This window comes from Xenopus tropicalis, chromosome 3 (assembly GCF_000004195.4).
Source record: "Xenopus tropicalis strain Nigerian chromosome 3, UCB_Xtro_10.0, whole genome shotgun sequence".
In the NCBI taxonomy this organism is placed as follows: domain Eukaryota; kingdom Metazoa; phylum Chordata; class Amphibia; order Anura; family Pipidae; genus Xenopus; species Xenopus tropicalis.
Window position 1 is genome coordinate 23,131,597 of NC_030679.2, and position 19,441 is coordinate 23,151,037.

Here is a 19,441-nt window from a genome sequence, read left to right on the forward strand (position 1 = left end):
GCTGCAATAATTAATAATTTTCGCTAATGAACTGTTACAGACTGGAATACATATGTATGTATGTATAACTTTATTTATAAAGCGCCACAAGGGTACGCAGCGCTGTACAATCTTACAATATACAAAATTACTCATAGGGAGGACAAGTGTTGTAATAAATACAACAAATAAGTATAAATGCACAGGGAGTAAGTGCCATGTGGTATGAGAGACAGTAGGAAGGAGGTCACTGCCCCGTAGAGCTTACAATCTAAGTGGTTGGGTAACATACAGGCACAAACTGGAAGGTAAGAGTGCACCAGGTATGGGCATTTGCCCTTAAGCGCAGGACTAGGCAAAATAATGTTTTAGTGCTCCAGAAGGTAACAGCTGAGCTTTATCTTAAAGAGAGTGGGTGAGTTTTCCCTAAGGAGGGATTCAGGGATAGAGTTCCAGAGGTAAGGAGCAGCGAGATAGAAAGGTTTAAGACGAGAGAGCGCAGTGGGTGTGGATGGTGTAAAAAGATGGAGGCTCTGAGAGGAGCGGAGGAGACGACCAGGAACATGTAGGGAGACCAGTGAAGAAATGTAGTGAGGAGCAGAGGAGGGAAGGGCTTTGAACGTTAGCAGAAGGATTTTGTAAGCTATCCTTTGCTTAACAGGCAGCCATGCAAGAGAGCTTAAGTGAGGCTGAACAGGTTCCCTCTTAGGAGAGAGCAGGAGGATCCTGGCAGCAGAGTTTAAGATTGATTGCAGGGGAGAGAGGTGGGAGTCTGGGAGGCTGGTTAGTAGGAGATGGCAGTAATCTAAGCGGGAAAGGATAAGGGCATGGATTAGTGTTTTAGCTGTTACTTGTAAAAGAAAGGGGCGTATCTTGGCAATATTGCGGAGGAAAAAGCAGCAGGTTTTGGCAGTGTTATTAATATAGTTAGAGAAGGAGAGGGACTGGTCAAAGATGACCCCAAGGCAGCGCGCTGAATTAACAGTGTTAATGGACATGCCGTCATCAATAGTATTGGTGATAGGAGGGCCAGGTTTGGGCGGGAAGACCATGAGCTCTGTTTTAGCTAGGTTAAGTTTGAGCTTGCGTTGGTTCATCCAGGAGGAGATAGCCAGATGGCAGTTAGCATTCTGGGTTTGAACATCAGCAGTTAGTGCAGGGGTGTCTAAATATATCTGTCATCTGCATATAAGTGATATTTAAGACCAAAAGAAGAAATAAGGTCTCCTAAAGAGAGAGTGTACAGGGAGAACAGCAAAGGACCAAGCACAGAGCCCTGAGGCACCCCCACACTTGCATATTGACTTTATCACTAGTGGGAAGGCATTCTGGGGAGATAAGTCCCTGCAGTAGTTGAGCAGGCAACAAATCTCCCCATGTGCCACTGACCTAACAGCATAGAAGGAGATTTGTGGCACGTGGGAAATATGTGGAAGAAGGCATTTTCCCTGTCATTAAGGAGAAACACATTACAGAGCTTCCCTGCTGAGCTGCTGGGAGTGCTGATATAAATGTGGTACTATTGGTATAAACCCCTCAAGACAAAAGGATTTAAACTCACATTTAGCTCACATTAAAGACTGCCTTTCTGCAGAAGACCAGCAGAGGTCGCCATATACAAGCATTTGACCATTAAATCTGGCTTGATGCAACTCCAGATTTTAGATTCTGAATAAAACAGTAAACTCAAAGACAACACACACAGCAGCATACCCCCAAATAACTTATATAGGTGCAAGTTCTGCCCAGAAAATTGTGTATGTATTAAAGGCAGACTAATATATAATTATAAACTAATAGACTAATATATCTATAACTGAGGGGCTTCAAAACTTCACAACAGTAAAGGATTTGGCCCAATACTAACAGCACCCTAAGGAATGGAGGGGGGGGGGGGGAGGAAGGGGGAGGGGAGAAGGGAAAAACATTTTATTCCAATAGAATCTTACAATCTATCCCTCATATATCAACAGGCCCTAGGTTTTCTTAGGTGCAGTAACCAAAGGTAACAATAAGATATGTGATTTTAAACCGTAAATGCAGCACCTTTTATAACATTTTACCATAGAATACAGGTGAAACACCAATCATAAAGCCCTACCCACTCCATGGAAAGACTCCCTGATGATGATTAGGATGTTTTTTTCAGACATTTCATAAAAACCACTAAGTTTAGTGCAGCTTTGCAGTTTGGGAGTAAAACAACCTATTTTCCCTTTTTGGATTCAGCTGAAATAGAATATATGGTTGTCTGGGGTCTTTGAACTGTTAGAGAGTCTTATGGCACATAATATGCATACAGGGGGCTTATTTTGCCGCAGCCATAAAAAAATCCTATTCACTTTTTTCATTTGAGGGTCTGTACATGGCACATACTTGATTAGGCATCAAATTGGTCAGAAGAACCCTGGCATTAATATTTAGGATATTTTATGTTGGTATGTAAAAATATGTGAGGCATATGAATTATGGTGTAAAGGACCCTGGCATTCAAATATAGAATGGTTTATCTTGGTATAAAAACTGTCCCATAAAGGCAGCGCTGCCTCAGGGGTCCTAGCCGCCTTAGGTGGCCAAGCTGATGCTGCTCCCCCGCATGTACCTTTTTGCATTAGAGGGAGGCTGCATCACTAGTGCAGAGAACGCAATAAAACTCTCTGCAATGGAAAAGACTGAAATTTCTGATTTAAAAGTCGAAATTTTGGCTCTTTAAGTTACCAGGAGTGTCTTTTTGCCACCCTTAGGCTCAACTTTCAACTCATCTCATGGCAGCAGCGCCCCTGCATGAAGGGGCCTGTTCACAATCCACCATGCAATGTTTAAAGAAAAGGAGGGACTGGTGGTCACTGGAGTCACATACTCTGCCACTGGTCTTTAAGGCCAGATGGTGGTACTTCAGGTGCTTTAAACACTCATTTTTTTAGCAGCCCAAAAAGGTGGCACCAAAGCACCTTAAGCTACCCACCATAAGCTTTAATGTATAGGAAGAGTAGTACAAGAGCCTTCCATGTGATTTATATTTAAGCCAGTGGTGTTAGGGCTGCAGTAATTATTTTTTCTAATGAGCTGTAACAGCCTGGTGTATGAGGGGTTCCCCAAAATGCTACTTGTTACTACTGAACTTCAGACCCAGTCAAAAGACCAGCAATTCCCGGTGGGCACATTGTCCAAAGAACTCTTTCCTCTCAGAAGGGCCCTCGCTGATAATGGAGGAAGGGTTAACCACCATGATTCTGCAGACAGAAGTCAATCTCACAAATAACTTTGGGTGCCAGTGGTTGAAATATTTATTTATGAATCTTTTACACTCCCCTTTGCAGGTGTGCTTTCTTTAGAATACAGAACGGAATAGCAAGTGCTGAAATGTCATTTTACACATATGATACCAACACAGTATCTCTTGTATCCAGGGCCGCCATCAGAAACTTTGGGGCCCCACACAGTTATTTACATATGGCCCCCCCATGAACACAAGCGCGCAGTACCAAAATTTGGCCACACCCCTTGTGTGTGCAATATAAACAGCTGATGTTAGGCTGATGCCACACCAGGCGTAGGGCTGATTTTTTCGGCAAGCGGAAAAACGCTTGCCGAAAATTCAGCCCTACGCCTGCTACTTGTGCCTGCACCCGAATGAATGGGATACGCTCGGGTGAAGGCACAAGTAGCCGATATACGCAAGAAAACGCGAGACTTTGCATTCTCTCGCGTTTTCGTGCGTATATCGGCTACATGTGCCTGCACCCGAGCGTATTCCATTCATTCGGGTGCAGGCACAAGTAGCAGGCGTAGGGCTGAATTTTCGGCAAGCGTTTTTCCGCTTGCCGAAAAAATCAGCCCTACGCCTGGTGTGGCATCAGCCTTACTCTGTAATGAGCCGTTCATATAAAAAGTTCCATTGATTAATGTGCTAATAATTCAGTCAGTTCATTGGTTTCAGTAGAGTTTGCCCCTACCTACCTGCCCCTGCTCTGAGCGGTCATGGCTTGATATGGAAGTTACATACACAATTTACATGACTTATGCAAAAACGTAAGTGTAGGGGCCAAATGATGTTGCTGTGGGGCCCAATAACCAGTCATTCCCCTGCTGGAAAGTTCATGTAGGAGACACTGATATAATTTAGTAAATGTATAGAAACAGCAGATGTTACTGTAACCCCTTTTTGGCTGTAAATACAGACAAGACCAGCTAGATAGGCTATAGAGCATGAGGTATACAGGACTCTTAACACACTGGATGGGCTTTTACTATGTTGAAAGATCAACGGGAATGTAGTGCAACTAAAACTCACTGCCATGGCTGGGGGCAGAGCTGGAGCAGTGGTGGCAGAGTGGTCAGCCCTTGGGTGGGGTACCCAGTACCCCAGTCCGACTGTTCCTAACACCCTTAGTTTCTGCAGAAAAAACTTCTAAACTACACTGAAAGGGTTTCAGCTTCAATCGGATGCAAACAGTCGTCCCTGCAAGCTTATCCCTCACTACTAAAGTAAATTATAACAAAATCTTAGCTGGCACTTACTTCTCCTATACTGGGCCTGCCTCTGCCCAGGCCCTCTGGAGCACACCTTACCTTCTCAAGCAAGTGGGGGAACAAAAGGAGGCTTCCCCTTTGTATTACCTTGGGGAATTCTGACACCTTCCTGGCTAAGGAAGCTACTACCCCTCCAAGGTGGTAATTGCTAATTTGTAATCCAATAAGTGTTATGCGTATACCATGCCACTGGCAAAGAAACGTGTCACTTAAGGGCTCTGGTACACGGGGAGATTAGTTGCCCGCGGCAAAACTCCCTGATCGCGGGCGACTAATCTCCCCGAGTTGCCTTCCCCCTGCCATCCCACCAGCGAACATGTAAGTCGCCGGCGGGATGGCAGACGCGGCGGCGCGATTTCACGCAAATCACTGAAAAAGACTCGCGAGTCTTTTTCGGCGATTTCCCAAAATCGCCCCGCCGCGTCTGCCATCCAGTGGGATGGCAGGGAGAGGGCAACTCGGGGAGATTAGTCGCCCGCGAGCAGGGAGTTTTGCCGCGGGCGACTAATCTCCCCGTGTACCAGAGCCCTAAGGCATTAAACCATGCAGCTAAAGAGGTGTGTATCAGTGAATGGCACCAAAGCAAACCAGATTTGCTGTACAGGTATGGGACCTGCTATCCAGAAATTAGACAATGTAGTCATTCTACTTGTTTGATCCACATGGAATTTACATTTACCCTTGGGATGCCTTAGTTATGAAGTAAGACTGGCTAAGTTGTTGTTTACACTGAAGAAGAGGTGCTTAAGGGGGGGCATGATAATTATGTATAAATATATAAGGGGATCATATAATAATCTCTCTAATGCTTTATTTACCAGTAGGTCCTTCCAACAGACAGGAAGGAATCCATTCCAGTTAGAAGACAGGAGGTTCCGTCTAAACATTCAGAAAAGGTTTTTACAGAGAGAGCTGTAAAGTTTTGGAATTCTCTCCCTGAATCAGTCGTACTGGCTAGATAGCTTTAAGAAGTGCTAGTGGTAAGCAGGAGGAGGCTCTTGCCCAAGTGATTCGCTTTTGGACAGCTAACTTTAGAAGAGATTTTTGCCTCCTATGTAGGTTTTTTTAATGTACTAAAAAAAAGCCAAATCATACACAAAAGGAGCATAAAAATATTTTAATAGATACAGAAAATAAAGCATATAATATTTAATGGAAGTAGCATTTGCTAAATACGCTTACTTTATACATGAGTATTTCAGACATTCTTCCCAATAACAAACATGCATCATATACATTTCTGCTATTTAACCCCCAAAATATAGAAATGTTTTTTTTCTTTGGTTTGGGTTCACTGAAGCATATTTATGACTTCTGACACCTTCCCAAAATATAGCAACCCTGTGCAACTTAGCATATGGGCAGTGGTGGGTCTAACTATACAATAGAGGACTAGAGCAATGGCTGGGGGAACCTTTGTGGAAAATGGCTCCTATATAGACCAGGAAATCCAACCTAAAGGTCTGTTCAGGTAAGATTTGGGCTGTACACTTCTTTGCTGCACTGTATCTTCTCAGAAGGGGGAAGGGGAAGACTGAATTGCAATGTCAATACAAATGGTATTGTCTATCATATTAAGGTGAAGTTACTGATTTATCTGAATAAATATCTATGCATGAAATTAATACTTCTACCTTAAGGTTGATGCAACATGGAGCTGAGGCAAGGTAGGGGCTGATTCTCGGCCTCGGGTTTCTGCACCACCTGATAATGTGCTATGGTGCAAGTATACATTTGGCACACAGTGCCTGGCATATATTTAAATGATTTATTAGGCCCTTCATTCCCAGTAGCAGTGTTCAATTCTAAAAGAACTTTACATGACCCATGGTTACAATACTAGAAACAAAATCAAAAGGCAGTCTGTGTATTGTATTGTGTTACTTCATGCCATAATACATGTAGACAGCAAGGCCAATGAGCACCACTGCCAAGAAAAATAGTGCTGTGAGCTGTAGCTGGAACAAAATGAAAGACAAAAACCCATTTGCCAGCATGGAGAAAGAAATAATAAAAAGCCTGGTGATGTTATTACTGAGTTTCATCACAAGAGACATAATCAAGCCATTAAGGGCCTGGCTGAGGATGATAACCCAAACCCAAACAGAAAACCCATCAAAAAAGTCACTGTTTTTGCTGCTGGTCAGGTGTGCTGTGAGGTTTATAATTATGCCAAACGAATATAAATAAAGATTCTGCATGTTCAGTGGTATCTTCTGAGTCTTTAAAGTCATTTCTGTGTAAACGGCAGACAGTCCGGAGATAAGGCAATAAGCGAGCATTAACAGCAAGCCTGGCAGAGTAACATACAGATTTGTGTCTGAAGACACCTTTTCCAGATCCTGGATTCCACCATAGCTATAGAATACTCCAGCAGCCAAAAGCAAGAAGACAGACAGCCACCTGCGGACAGACAATCTCTGGCGCAAGAATAAGCTGTACAACACGGCTGTGCTGACAATCTTCAGGTTACTTAAGACTTGGAAACTAGAAGGATCCATAAAATGCTGAATGTAAACGACTAAATTGTTATTTGCCCCGTATAGAACAGCAGGTACTGCATATGGCGCAGCTAAATGCCACGAAACAGAGGCTTTCAGGGATTTCCAGTCCTGAATTAGGAAGAATACAAGGGAGATTACAAACTTACTCAGTTCAATTAGGAGGACAACAGCCGACGAGCTGAAGGGAATCTCACCATTGACTTTGCACAGGTAAATAAGAGGTGCATGAGAACCATAAATGGTAACAGACAGGACTAACATCAGCCCCCATAATATCTGCTTTAGTCTCTTCCTACCAGGAGAATTATTTGACCCGTCGGGCTCAATGTTAACAGAATACATTGCTAGTACCCTTAGAAATTATGAGCAAAGCCCATTTACATTTGTTAGCGGTTTGGTACCAAATTTTATTTCATATACAGACCTGGATAAAATGCACCAGAAATAAACACCCGGAGATAAATGACAAAGTATGAGAAAAAAAAAAAACAGGTTAAAGGCTTGGTTATGAGAACTAGCATGTTACTCATTCATGAATGCAGAAAATATTGTTGAGAGCATTGGAGCTCCGAATGTATTTGCCAAATGTTCTGCACAAACAGCCCGTTGTCGTCTTTGCTATAAGAATTGTTCCACACACCGTAAGTTCATCCAACCCGCTTTCTGCTTTGCATCAAGGCAAGGAAAACAGTAGCTGTCAGGCCTGCTGAGAATACAGATAGGACATACCCTGTACATCCAGTTTATGTAACCGGCACACAGTAACATACTGTGCAACGTGAGAGGTCCCTAATTCTAACTGATAACGTTCAAGTAAAGCACTTAATACATGAGAGGAGCAGGGAATGGAGTGTAAGCACTGTTCAAGTCTAATCAGGCCCCTTTCTCAGAGAACTAAGGTAATCTTTGATAGTTTTCTCCACATTTGGCACTGCATACGACTGAGCTGCGTAAATACCGCTGCAAGTTCCGATCACAAATCCCAGAACTGCGGAGGCTCGGAGTTTGGCAACGACATATCCAGCCAGGAATCCTTTAAGGAATGGAGAGCTCAAAAGGGAACCATCCTGCAAACAAGAGAAAAAGTAGATGCGATAAATATATCTTCATTCTTTTACCAGCTTAAATGATGCAAGAACGAAAGTAAATGGGACCAAAATAATCTAGCAAGCCATTTTTTTTTTACTAGATAGGTCAAAGAGCTGCCAATTCAGTCAGTGGAGCAGGGGTCAGGAACCTTTTTGGCTGAGAGAGCCATAAACACCACATATTTTAAAATGTAATTCCGTGAGAGTCTACGGATTCCGTTTGGCTACGGATGCTGCGGGGCAAGGTAGGGTGGGTCCCAAGGATGCCTGATGTGATGCAGAGGAGGGCGTGGCCTGCGCTCGGCGGATAGAAGACGTGTTCTAAGGCTTAGAACACATCTTCTATCCGCCGAGTGCAGGCCACACCCCCCCGTTATTTTTTTTATTAAAGATTTGGCAGCGAGCCAGATGGAGCCATCAAAAGAGCCACATCTGGCTCCCGAGCCATAGGTTCCCTACCCCTGCTGTAGAGGGTGATACGACAGCTTTTGTCAGTCTGTCTATGGCCAGCTTCACACTAGGGGGCAGATTTATCAAAATGTGAGATTAGAGCAAACCACAGAAAAATTCACTGACTTTCTATTCATTCCTATGGGATTTTTAATAGTGTATTTATCAAATGGTAAACTCCGAAACCTTGCCCATTGATAAATACACTTCTAGGTGTCTTATTGGCCTAAAAAGGCATTTTATTAACAGGGAATGTCGCTACTGCCTATAGATACTGGGCGCATTGGGATTTTCTCCAGCAATGGACAAAAAGCCTGATATCAGCCTTACTTGCGACTGCAAGTTAATTGCTACCGAACACTGTGCAGGAAGTATTCACATGTAATAAACATGCAGAAAATAAATACCCACATATGCTAAAGGGAGAGTGTATTCTTATTAAAGTATATTTACTTTACTTTTCGCCAGTCAAATAATAATTTTACTAAGAAGCATATATCCATATGATATACAATATGAGGCTAAATGATGCTGCAGATACAAATTTGTGATGACTTCAGATTATGGAAAGCTGCAGAGCCTTTACTTATTGATAAAGGGATCAAGTAACATCACTGCATAGGAGAAACGTGACATAAACATTACACAGGTTGTATCGTCCTTTTAGCTTATTTTCTGTTTTTATTTCATGCACCAAATATCCATCATTTCCATGATTTTAAGTTGTTACAGACATATATTTTATTCTGCAAGAAGTAGGGGAAATACAGAATGACAAAGGGATTGTGGGAGCACTAAACGACAAAAAAAACATGTTTAATCAGCAAAATATGCTCTGTAAGCACATATGCTTTTAAATACCAGGGTTTCTATTCACAAGTTTCCTATGACAAACTTGCTAAGCCACATGCCCACGTCGATACAGGAGGAAGCAGAACAAACCAGTATTAGGGTGTTAAAGTTAAACAGATCTTACTTTTCCCACTCCGGCTTGTACCTCATCTTCTAGCCTGCGCTGTAGAACTTCTATCTGCCCCTTCAGAAAGGCAAGATCCTTCAGCTTTGAGGAGCCCTGCAAAGTACAAAAAGATATTAAACAACACAAAATGCTACACAAACATATTTTCAGCCATTCCATTTGCTATTTTTTGGTGGCATTAGACAAAGGGACGAACCTTATAATTTAAATGGCCTGTCCTTATGTACCTAATTATTACCAGGCTCTGCTTCTTTATAATTGTGGATATTTGTGTCACATGATACAGTGTAGCATAACCTGACCACAAGACCTCTTTGTATGCAGAACAACATATATGTCACACCTTAATATCTGTTCCTACTTGGTCACAATAGAGGTGACAAAAATCCAAATTATTTCTTATGTAGACAAGTACAGTCATCTCAATATGGCATGCCTGGCATCAGTGTTTTCAGACAAAAGATGCTTGATGCATGAAGCAGTTCAAACTGTCCGCAATAGGAAGCAAAAGGGGACAATAATATGTTTTGTCAAAAAAAAGGCGCAATGTTGGTTGTTAAATATACCAAAGATCAAAAAAGTTACCAGGGTATTTCTGTAATGGTGTGAAAAGCACCAGTACTGGCCCAAGTTAAAAGGATAGCAATTTATTGTGCTTTTCAGCAGCTAAATACTCCACATTTGATGTCAACCCAAAGCGTAGGCTGAAGGCACATGTGGCCTATGTCCACCAGTCACCTACCATTTGTTTAGCTTACGTGTGGCAAAGAGAGAGATCACCGGCAGCTGAAATATGTTACCCTAGCCACTATGAGCTATTGTGCTTTCAGGCAGCCCTCATTCCAGGCAGTTTTGTCTGCTTCCCTGTTGTAAGGGTGAACGCGGGGATACTAGTAGCAGCTACTTGTTGTGGCTACTAAAAAAGACAATGCTGATTATTTACTGATAATCTTCTCTACTTGTGTTTTAGCAGTGGCAATTCTCAGTATTGTCTATGTCTATGGTATTTTCTAGAGTTTAGTAGCCTTGAAAAAGTAGCTTCTACTAGTAGCCCAGTGTGTCTTTACCTTTAAAAATATTCTCGATTGAAAACACTATTTACCTTTAGGCTGATGCCACACTGAGGGTAGGGTGTATATTTTCGACAAGCGGAAAACCAATTGCCGAAAATACCGCCATACGTTCCTACCTGTGCCTGCACCGGAATGAATGAAATACGCTCGGGCGCAGGCATGTGTAGCCGATATCCGCCAAAGATACGAAGTCTCGGTTTTTTTTGGCGGATATTGGCTACATGTGCCTGCACCTGAGCGTATTTCATTCATTCCGGTGCAGGCACAAAGTAGTGGAAATCTAGCGTAGCAGGGCGTATTCTCGGCAAGCCAAAAAACGCTTGCCGAGAATACGCCCTGCTAAGCTAGGGCATCAGCCTTAGCTCACATTTTCTGGCTGAGGAGACAGTTCAAGTGCTGTTAGGTTGTTTTCTAGATTCAATTTCAGGCACCTTTTCAGCCTGTGTGCCATACGCAACAGCAAACTGTCATCCGCAATCTAGCTCAGTGCTGTGCCTAACAGACTGGATGCAACCTTTTAGGGGATATTTATGGTCAAGAGGATGCCCTAGACCTACACAGGCCTTAATACATCCCCTCCCATATATATTGTAAGCTCCACAGGGCAGGGACCTCCATCCTCTTGTGTCTTTGACTCTTAACGTATTGCAACTGTACCTTGTATTTATTTGTATTTATTGTTATACTTTATATTTATCTATTATCTTAATAACCCTGTTTGTATTAATGTATTCTACTGTACAGCGCTGCATACATAAGTAAGCGCTTTATAAAAAAGATATACATACATACATACATCATTGTTATATAATAATGCAGCTCCCGTAAATGTGCATTTAAAATGGTTAAGCTAGGGAAGGAGGTGGGTAGCAGCTGAGTGCCAGTTTGGTTATGCTGACAAAATGATCACGGGCAGACTTCAGGCTGTAACGTACACATGTTGGTGACAATCAGCCAAGGCTAGTCACAGCAAGTGTCACACATGTCCAGCACCCCCCGGGTACAAACTGTCAGATCCTGTACCACTCCCCCTTGTCACATAGTGACATAACTTAGAAGCCTAGAACAGCGGTTCTCAACCTGTGGGTCAGGACCCCTTTGGGGAATGAATAATTTTATGGTTGGGGGTCACCACAATATGGGGAACTGTATTAGGAAGGTTGAGAACCACTGGCCTAGAGGTTATGCTATATATATCTGCGAAGGACATACATCTGATGGTGTCTAGTACAGAAGTACATGCAGGAACATAGAATTCTGAATATGGGATGAATCTCTTATCACCTGATTGGGTTCATTCACCTGCTGTGTTACCATCACTGCTTGAGGCACATTACTATATAAATATATATTAAATAGTTATGTGTACATAGAAAGGATATAGAAAGCAGTATGTATTCCCTTCTAATCTGTGTATCTAAATCAGTTGTTCTTAACTTATATTAAAACGTTTCAGGAGTCTGAACCAGTAGCGCAGGCAATATAAATAGCAAGTAAGTTTACAAAGAATTAGAAACCATTTAAAAAGTAGGGTTTTGTACAAGGAGGGGGTTAGACCATATTCCTTTCCGGCTTAGGCCTAATTACTAATTAGAAAGGTGCCAATGCTCGCACTATAAATGATTATCAGTAGGGCGAATAGGAGTGAATGGGCTGGCCCCAGGATCTACAGCCACTGCACCACTAAATCCTTACGCCCAATCCCGTCACAATGTGTTGGAAAGTAGCGCAAATGGAATGCGGGTAACGTGTAAGGGCGCCCCTAGCAGCAGAAGGAACAGGCAACTTAGAAATAGGAATAACCTAGGCCGACTCTCCCACACACCAACTCTCCCACTAACCTTGTCATCCGCCATGTTGTTTGACCGGCCCCCGCTCACTCACACATGCAAGAGTGTCGCATCGATGCGCTCTGGCTTCTAACACCACGTGACGCGAGCGATCGATGTCTCTGAGATCAACACAGCGTGTTAGCGCCACAGCCGGGGGAAGCGTGTGTGGGACGGGGGGGCGCTGCCTGTTCTGCGGCCCATGGGGCTGGAGCTGGCATGCAGGCTGCTGTTGTGGGAAGCCTGTTTGTCAGAGCAACTGGCATTCACCGTCATACCCAACCTTTACACACTAGGCTGTGGGCATAAGCAAGTCCCTAATTGGCATGGAATACTTTCACTAGTAATTACAGGTTAGAAAGTGTCAGTTCCTTAGCCAGCTATGTTGACTAATAAGGAACCGAAGGTTCTACAAGTGTGCTAAGGGGGACACACATCTGATGGTGTCTAGTACAGAAGTACATGCAGGAACATAGAATTCTGAATATGGGATGAATCTCTTATCACCTGATGGGGGTTCATTCACCTGCTGTGTTACCATCACTGCTTGAGGCACATTACTATATAAATACATATTAATTAGTTATGTGTACATAGAAAGGATATAGAAAGCAGTATTTCTTTAGTATGTAGGTACATGAAGGGAGTATAACTCATATGCACCTTACCGCAATATTGGCAGTGCCAATAGAATTTATGCTTTTTTTTGCCCAAGCCATAAACATGTTTGCAATTGCATTGTTTGCTGCCTTTCTTTAACTAAAACAAACTGCGATGGTATAAGATCAAAAAGCCAAAACAGCAAATACTGACCATTATAAAGTGCATTGGTGGTTTGTGGCTGCTTGTGACCAGACTAACAGCCTTTAATAAAATGTAGTAAAACTTTAGACCTCTAAAGAGGGGGGAAAAATGTTGCTCAGAGGAACAACCAAAATCAAAAACAATTATCCGCAAAAAGCATTGTGATCATGGGTTCTAATAAAAAAATAAATACAAAATACATAATCATTGGCTGAGGCCCTAAGGGTTAAAAAAAAAAAAAATGATAGGTGGTTAGGGTTGCAAAGGTGAAAAAAACAAACAAATATTGGTGGCTTGGAGCACAAAATCATTAAAATCAAATAAAAACAGGATTGGAGGCATTGTAGGGGGTCTGTGCATCACTCATACTGGTTATAAATAGGTGGGCCTGCTCAAGATGCAAGGGGTATGGTGGATGTGGCTGATATGAATTACAGGTATGGGACCTGTTATCCAGAATGCTCAGGACCTGGGGTTTTCCAGATAAGGGATCTTTCCGTAATTTGGATCTCCATAGCTTAAGTCTGCTAAAAATCATTTAAATATTGAATAAACCCAATAGGCTTGTTTTGCCTCCAATAAGGATTAATTATATCTTAGTTGGGATTGAATATAAGGTTCTCTTTTATTATTACAGGGAAAAAGGAAATCATTTTTAAAAATAAGAATTAGTTGCTTATAATGGTGTCTATGGGAGAGGGTCTTCCGTAATTTGGAACTTTCTGGATAATGGGTTTCTGGATAAGGGATTCCATACCTGTAATAGAAGTAACCAAGTTATTTATTCACTTGTATCCCCCTGTGTAAGAGCTGTCCCTGAAAAAGTCCCTGGGTTTTAATGGCTATGTGATCTGTGAAACAAAATGAAACCTCAATCCCCATCTCACAGAGCAGGTTACTTGTACAATGTGCCCCCACCAGGTAAGGGAAAGGAAAGAGAAAGGGAAAATCGATTTATTACTTCTACTTTACCAGAACTGTCTTGTAACATAGTAACATAGTAAGTTGGGTTGAAAAAAGACATACGTCCATCAAGTTCAACCATAATGCCTATATATAACCTGCCTAACTACTAGTTGATCCAGAGGAAGGCAAAAAAACCCCATCTGAAGCCTCTCTAATTTGCCACAGAGGGGAAAAAATTCCTTCCTGACTCCAAGATGGCAATCGGACCAGTCCCTGGATCAACTAGTACTAAGAGCTATCTCCCATAACCCTGTATTCCCTCACTTGCTAAGAATCCATCCAGCCCCTTCTTAAAGTTATATAATGTATCAGCCAGCACGACTGACTCGGGGAGGGAATTCCAGAACCTCACAGCTCTCACTGTAAAAAATCCTTTCCGAATGTTTAAATGGAACCTCCCTTCTTCTAAACGGAGTGGGTGCCCTCGTGTCCGTTGGAAGGACCTACTGGTAAATAAAACATTAGAAAGGTTATTATATGATCCCTTTATATATTTATACATAGTTATCATGTCACCTCTTAAGCGCCTCTTCTCCAGTGTAAACAGACCCAACTTGGCCAGTCTTTCTTCATAACTGAAACTTTCCATACCCTTTACCAGCTTAGTTGCCCTTCTCTGGACCCTCTCTAACTCAGTAATGTCCCGTTTGAGCACTGGAGACCAAAACTGAACAGCATATTCTAGATGGGGCCTTACCAGCGCTCTGTAAAGGGGAAGAATAACCCCCTCCTCCCGTGAATCTATACCCCTTTTAATACAGCTCAAAACCTTGTTTGCCCTTGCAGCTGCTGCCTGGCATTGCTTGCTACAGCCAAGTTTATTATCTACAAGGACTCCAAGGTCCTTCTCCATTATGGATTTGCCTAGTGCAGTCCCATTAAGGGTATACGGGGCTTGCATATTTTTACATCCCAGGTGCATGACCTTACATTTATCCACATTAAATCTCATCTGCCACTTAGCTGCCCAGATTGCCAGTTGGTCAAGGTCCTGCTGCAGGGATGTCACATCCTGGATAGAATTGACTGGTCTGCAGAGTTTTGTGTCATCTGCAAACACTGATACATTACTCATAATACACTCCCCCAAGTCATTTATGAACAAATTAAACAAAAGTGGACCCAGTACAGAACCCTGAGGGACCCCACTGAGGACCTTATTCCAAGTAGAGAATGTACCATTAACAACCACCCTCTGTACCCGATCCTGTAGCCAGTTTTCTATCCATGTGCAAACGGCTTCACTAAGACCAATAGACCTTAGCTTAGAAAGCAGTCGTTTGTGGGGAACGGTATCAAATGCTTTGGCAAAATCCAAATAGATGATATCTACTGCATCCCCACTGTCCAGCTTCTTACTTACCTCATCATAAAAAGCAATTAAATTGGTCTGACATGACCTGTCCTTCATAAAGCCATGCTGATTACTGCTCATAATGGCATTCTCCACTACATAATTTTGAATGTGATCCCTTAACAAGCCTTCAAATAACTTGCCCACCACGGATGTCAAACTTACAGGCCTATAATTGCCAGGCTGAGATCTTACTCCCTTTTTAAATATGGGAATGACATTCGCCTTCTTCCAATCCCTAGGTACCATACCTGATGAAAGAGAGTCTGAGAATATCAGAAACAAGGGCCACTGCAATTCTGCCCCTAGCTCTCTCAGTACCCGAGGGTGTATTCCATCTGGCCCAGGTGCCTTGTTTACATTTATCGTGTGTAACCCTTTAAGCACAATATCCTGTGCCAACCACTGTGTAGTTGGAGCTGAGGCAACAGTGCAGCTATTGGGTGGGACTTGTCCCACTGGCTCCTCTACTGTATACACAGAAGAAAAGAACTGGTTAAGCACATCTGCCTTTTCTGTATCCGCTGTAACCATATTGTTATTATAACTCAATGGGGCCACACCCTCAACCTGCATCTTTTTACTATTAATATACTTAAAAAACTTTTTGGGGTTAGTCTTGGCCTCGGCCGCGATGCGCTCCTCATTTTCTATCTTTGCCTTCCGGATTGCTGTTTTACAACACTTGTTATAGTGTTTATAATCATTAAACGCAGCTACTGTCCCCTCTGACTTATATTTCTTAAAAGCTTTCCTTTTTCTCCCTATTAACTTCTTTACCTCAGAGTTAAGCCACATAGGGTGATTCTTAACACTTCTACTTTTTCTTATTAATGGAATAAATTGAGAACAGTAATGATTTAATATCATTTTAAATGACAACCATTTCTGCTCTGTATTTTTATCAGAAAACATAATGCCCCAATCTATGCCCTGAAGCGCTGCCCTTAAGGAGCTAAAATTTGCCTTCCTAAAATTCATTGTCTTTGTTGCCCCCGTGTAAATTTGTTTCCTGCACCAAACATTAAATGAAATAACATTATGGTCACTATTACCCAGGGGTTCAACCACTTGCACATTTGCTATACGTTCTGGGTCATTAGAGATCACTAGATCCAGTATAGCATGGTTCCTGGTTGGCTCCTCAACAACTTGTGACATAAAGTTGTCATGCAGCAAGTTTATAAACTTGTTCCCATTTACTGTCCTGGCAGTACTATTGCCCCAGTCAATATCAGGGTAATTAAAATCCCCCATTATTATCACTTGCCCCAAACTAGCAGCCTTTTCTATTTGCAACAGGAGCTGGGCCTCCTCCTCTTCGCTTACATTAGGGGGTCTATAGCATACCCCTACAATTAGTTTGGTAGATTCCTTACTATCTGTGAGAAGCTCAACCCATAAGGATTCAGCTCCCTCTGTTAACCCCATCACTTCCTCTCTAATATTTGCTTTTAATTCCTGCTTAATGAACAGACATACTCCTCCTCCTTTTCTATTGCCCCTGTCCCTCCGAAACAATGTATACCCCCCAATATTAACTGCCCAGTCATGAGACTCATTCAACCAAGTTTCAGCAACTCCAATCACATCATAATTGCATATCAAAAAGGAAAAATGTTTTTTTTTTTACCAATGTTTATTTTAATCTTTTTTGGAGGGGTAGAGGGTTGTGCTTGATTCACAGGTGAGGCAGTTAGGAACTAATAGCAATTAAAACAAATGCCAACTGTCCCATTCATTAGCATGTAGGGGTAGGCCTTTACATTGCTTCAGGGGAGCAATACAGCATGCCATTTCTTGTATTTTTCTCATTTCATTTTTATGAGCCAATTTGTTCTTCTAGTGTTAATGGAGAATTGAAACCTAAAAATGGGTGTGGCTGGAAATGCTGTAGAAATCCCATGGACTTTAACAGAATTTTCTGCTTTACTGCATGTTTCACCTAGTGGCCAAATGCAAAATCTAGGGATATATATTACAGTGTTTTCTTAGAAACTACATAGAGAATAATGAAGTTCCATGTCTATATAAGGGCACAAGGCCATAAGCCGAGTGTCATGGAACATGTCATAGAACATCAATAGCCTCATATATTAAACAGGAGGTATATTATTATTTATAATACACATATTACGCAAATTACATCGCTAAGCGCTGACATCATAATTTCCGATTCTCTATAATAATAAAACTGTACCTTGATCCTTACTAAACTGCGTGGATTTACGTTGGTGGCATGTTAGACAATAAATATTCTTAGATAAATTAACCATTTTACCTATTTTTAAAGGAATTCTGTGCGTGGCAGATCATTGTCATGGCCTTCAAGAACTAGCACTTAATTACCATCTTCTGAGCGATGAGCTATTACTGGTCCTTTCCACCGAGAAGCACGTTCGCCTCGAACACCTTCGCATTGATATTGTAAATGAAAATCCAGGTCAAACACAATTTCATACAATTAAGTAACAAAGCTGGGATGCGCTTATCAAGCATTCACCAAAGGTGAACATTGTCATGTACTTCTTTCTGTATGAAGAGGAATTTGATGCATTCTCCATAGAAGAAACTCCTGTCACCGATCTTTACTTTTGGTCGTCCAGTAAGCAAAGCAATGCTTGAACGGATCAGTATGAACTGCCCACACCTAATTAAACTGGTTGTGTGCGCCAATGGGCTTTAACCATTGGATGATAAGCTTATCGAATTGCAGCTGCAAGAACTTGACTGCTATTGGTCTTGGGGAGTGCCGGGAGGTCTCTTGCAGTGCATTTGTAGAGTTTGAAAAATGTGTGGAAGGAGACTCACCCAGCTATCCATTATGGAAGAAGTACTCATTCCTGATAACAAATACAACTTGGAGCAAATTCATTATGACATTTCAAAGCATCTTGGCAGAATGTGGTTTCCAGATATGATGCCTACCTGGTACAAGGTGGTATAAAGCCTTTGGTTCTGCTTACTATGCAACAGTCAGATTCTGAAATATATGGTGAAAATACTGCTTGATTGGCATGGTTTGTACTGGATAAAAACTTTGTGCGGATGATGTGATTGTCTGTGAAGGTCTCATTCATTCAGGCCATGGTATATAGTAAATAGCAGTGATATGCCTAAAGCAGCTGCACTCAGTAATCATGGGAATGTTTAAGAAGCTGTTTGGATGAGTGGGGAAACGTTTCCAAGATTACTGAGCAAGTTCGGTTGCTTAGAATTATGCTACATACTATTTATCATGACCTTCATTAAATAAACCTTCACCTTCATAGTTGCTTTATCATTTATGTGATTGTCTGTGAAGGTCTCATTCATTCAGGCCATGGTAGTGGTAAATAGCAGTGATATGCCTAAAGCAGCTGCACTCAGTAATCATGGGAATGTTTAAGAAGCTGTTTGGATGAGTGGGGAAACGTTTCCAAGATTACTGAGCAAGTTCGGTTGCTTAGAATTATGCTACATACTATTTATCATGACCTTCATTAAATAAACCTTCACCTTCATAGTTGCTTTATCATTTATGTGATTGTCTGTGAAGGTCTCATTCATTCAGGCCATGGTAGTGGTAAATAGCAGTGATATGCCTAAAGCAGCTGCACTCAGTAATCATGGGAATGTTTAAGAAGCTGTTTGGATGAGTGGGGAAACGTTTCCAAGATTACTGAGCAAGTTCGGTTGCTTAGAATTATGCTACATACTATTTATCATGACCTTCATTAAATAAACCTTCACCTTCATAGTTGCTTTATCATTTATGTGATTGTCTGTGAAGGTCTCATTCATTCAGGCCATGGTAGTGGTAAATAGCAGTGATATGCCTAAAGCAGCTGCACTCAGTAATCATGGGAATGTTTAAGAAGCTGTTTGGATGAGTGGGGAAAC

General features: G+C 41.9%; 1 protein-coding gene across 3 annotated transcripts; it reads right to left on the bottom strand.

Annotated features, from left to right (window-relative positions):
• Window positions 1-5,614: 5,614 nt before the first annotated feature.
• On the bottom strand, window positions 5,615-17,943 carry slc35a4 (solute carrier family 35 member A4). Of its 3 annotated transcripts, none has more exons than XM_012958423.2 (3): window positions 17,841-17,943; window positions 9,531-9,626; window positions 5,615-8,083 (listed from the first exon to the last, which is right to left on the bottom strand). In XM_012958423.2, the coding sequence occupies exon 3, from the start codon at window positions 7,356-7,358 to the stop codon at window positions 6,393-6,395; it is 966 nt and encodes a 321-aa protein (XP_012813877.1). In that variant the 5' UTR covers window positions 7,359-8,083; window positions 9,531-9,626; window positions 17,841-17,943; the 3' UTR covers window positions 5,615-6,392.
• Between the last annotated feature and the right edge of the window lie 1,498 nt (window positions 17,944-19,441).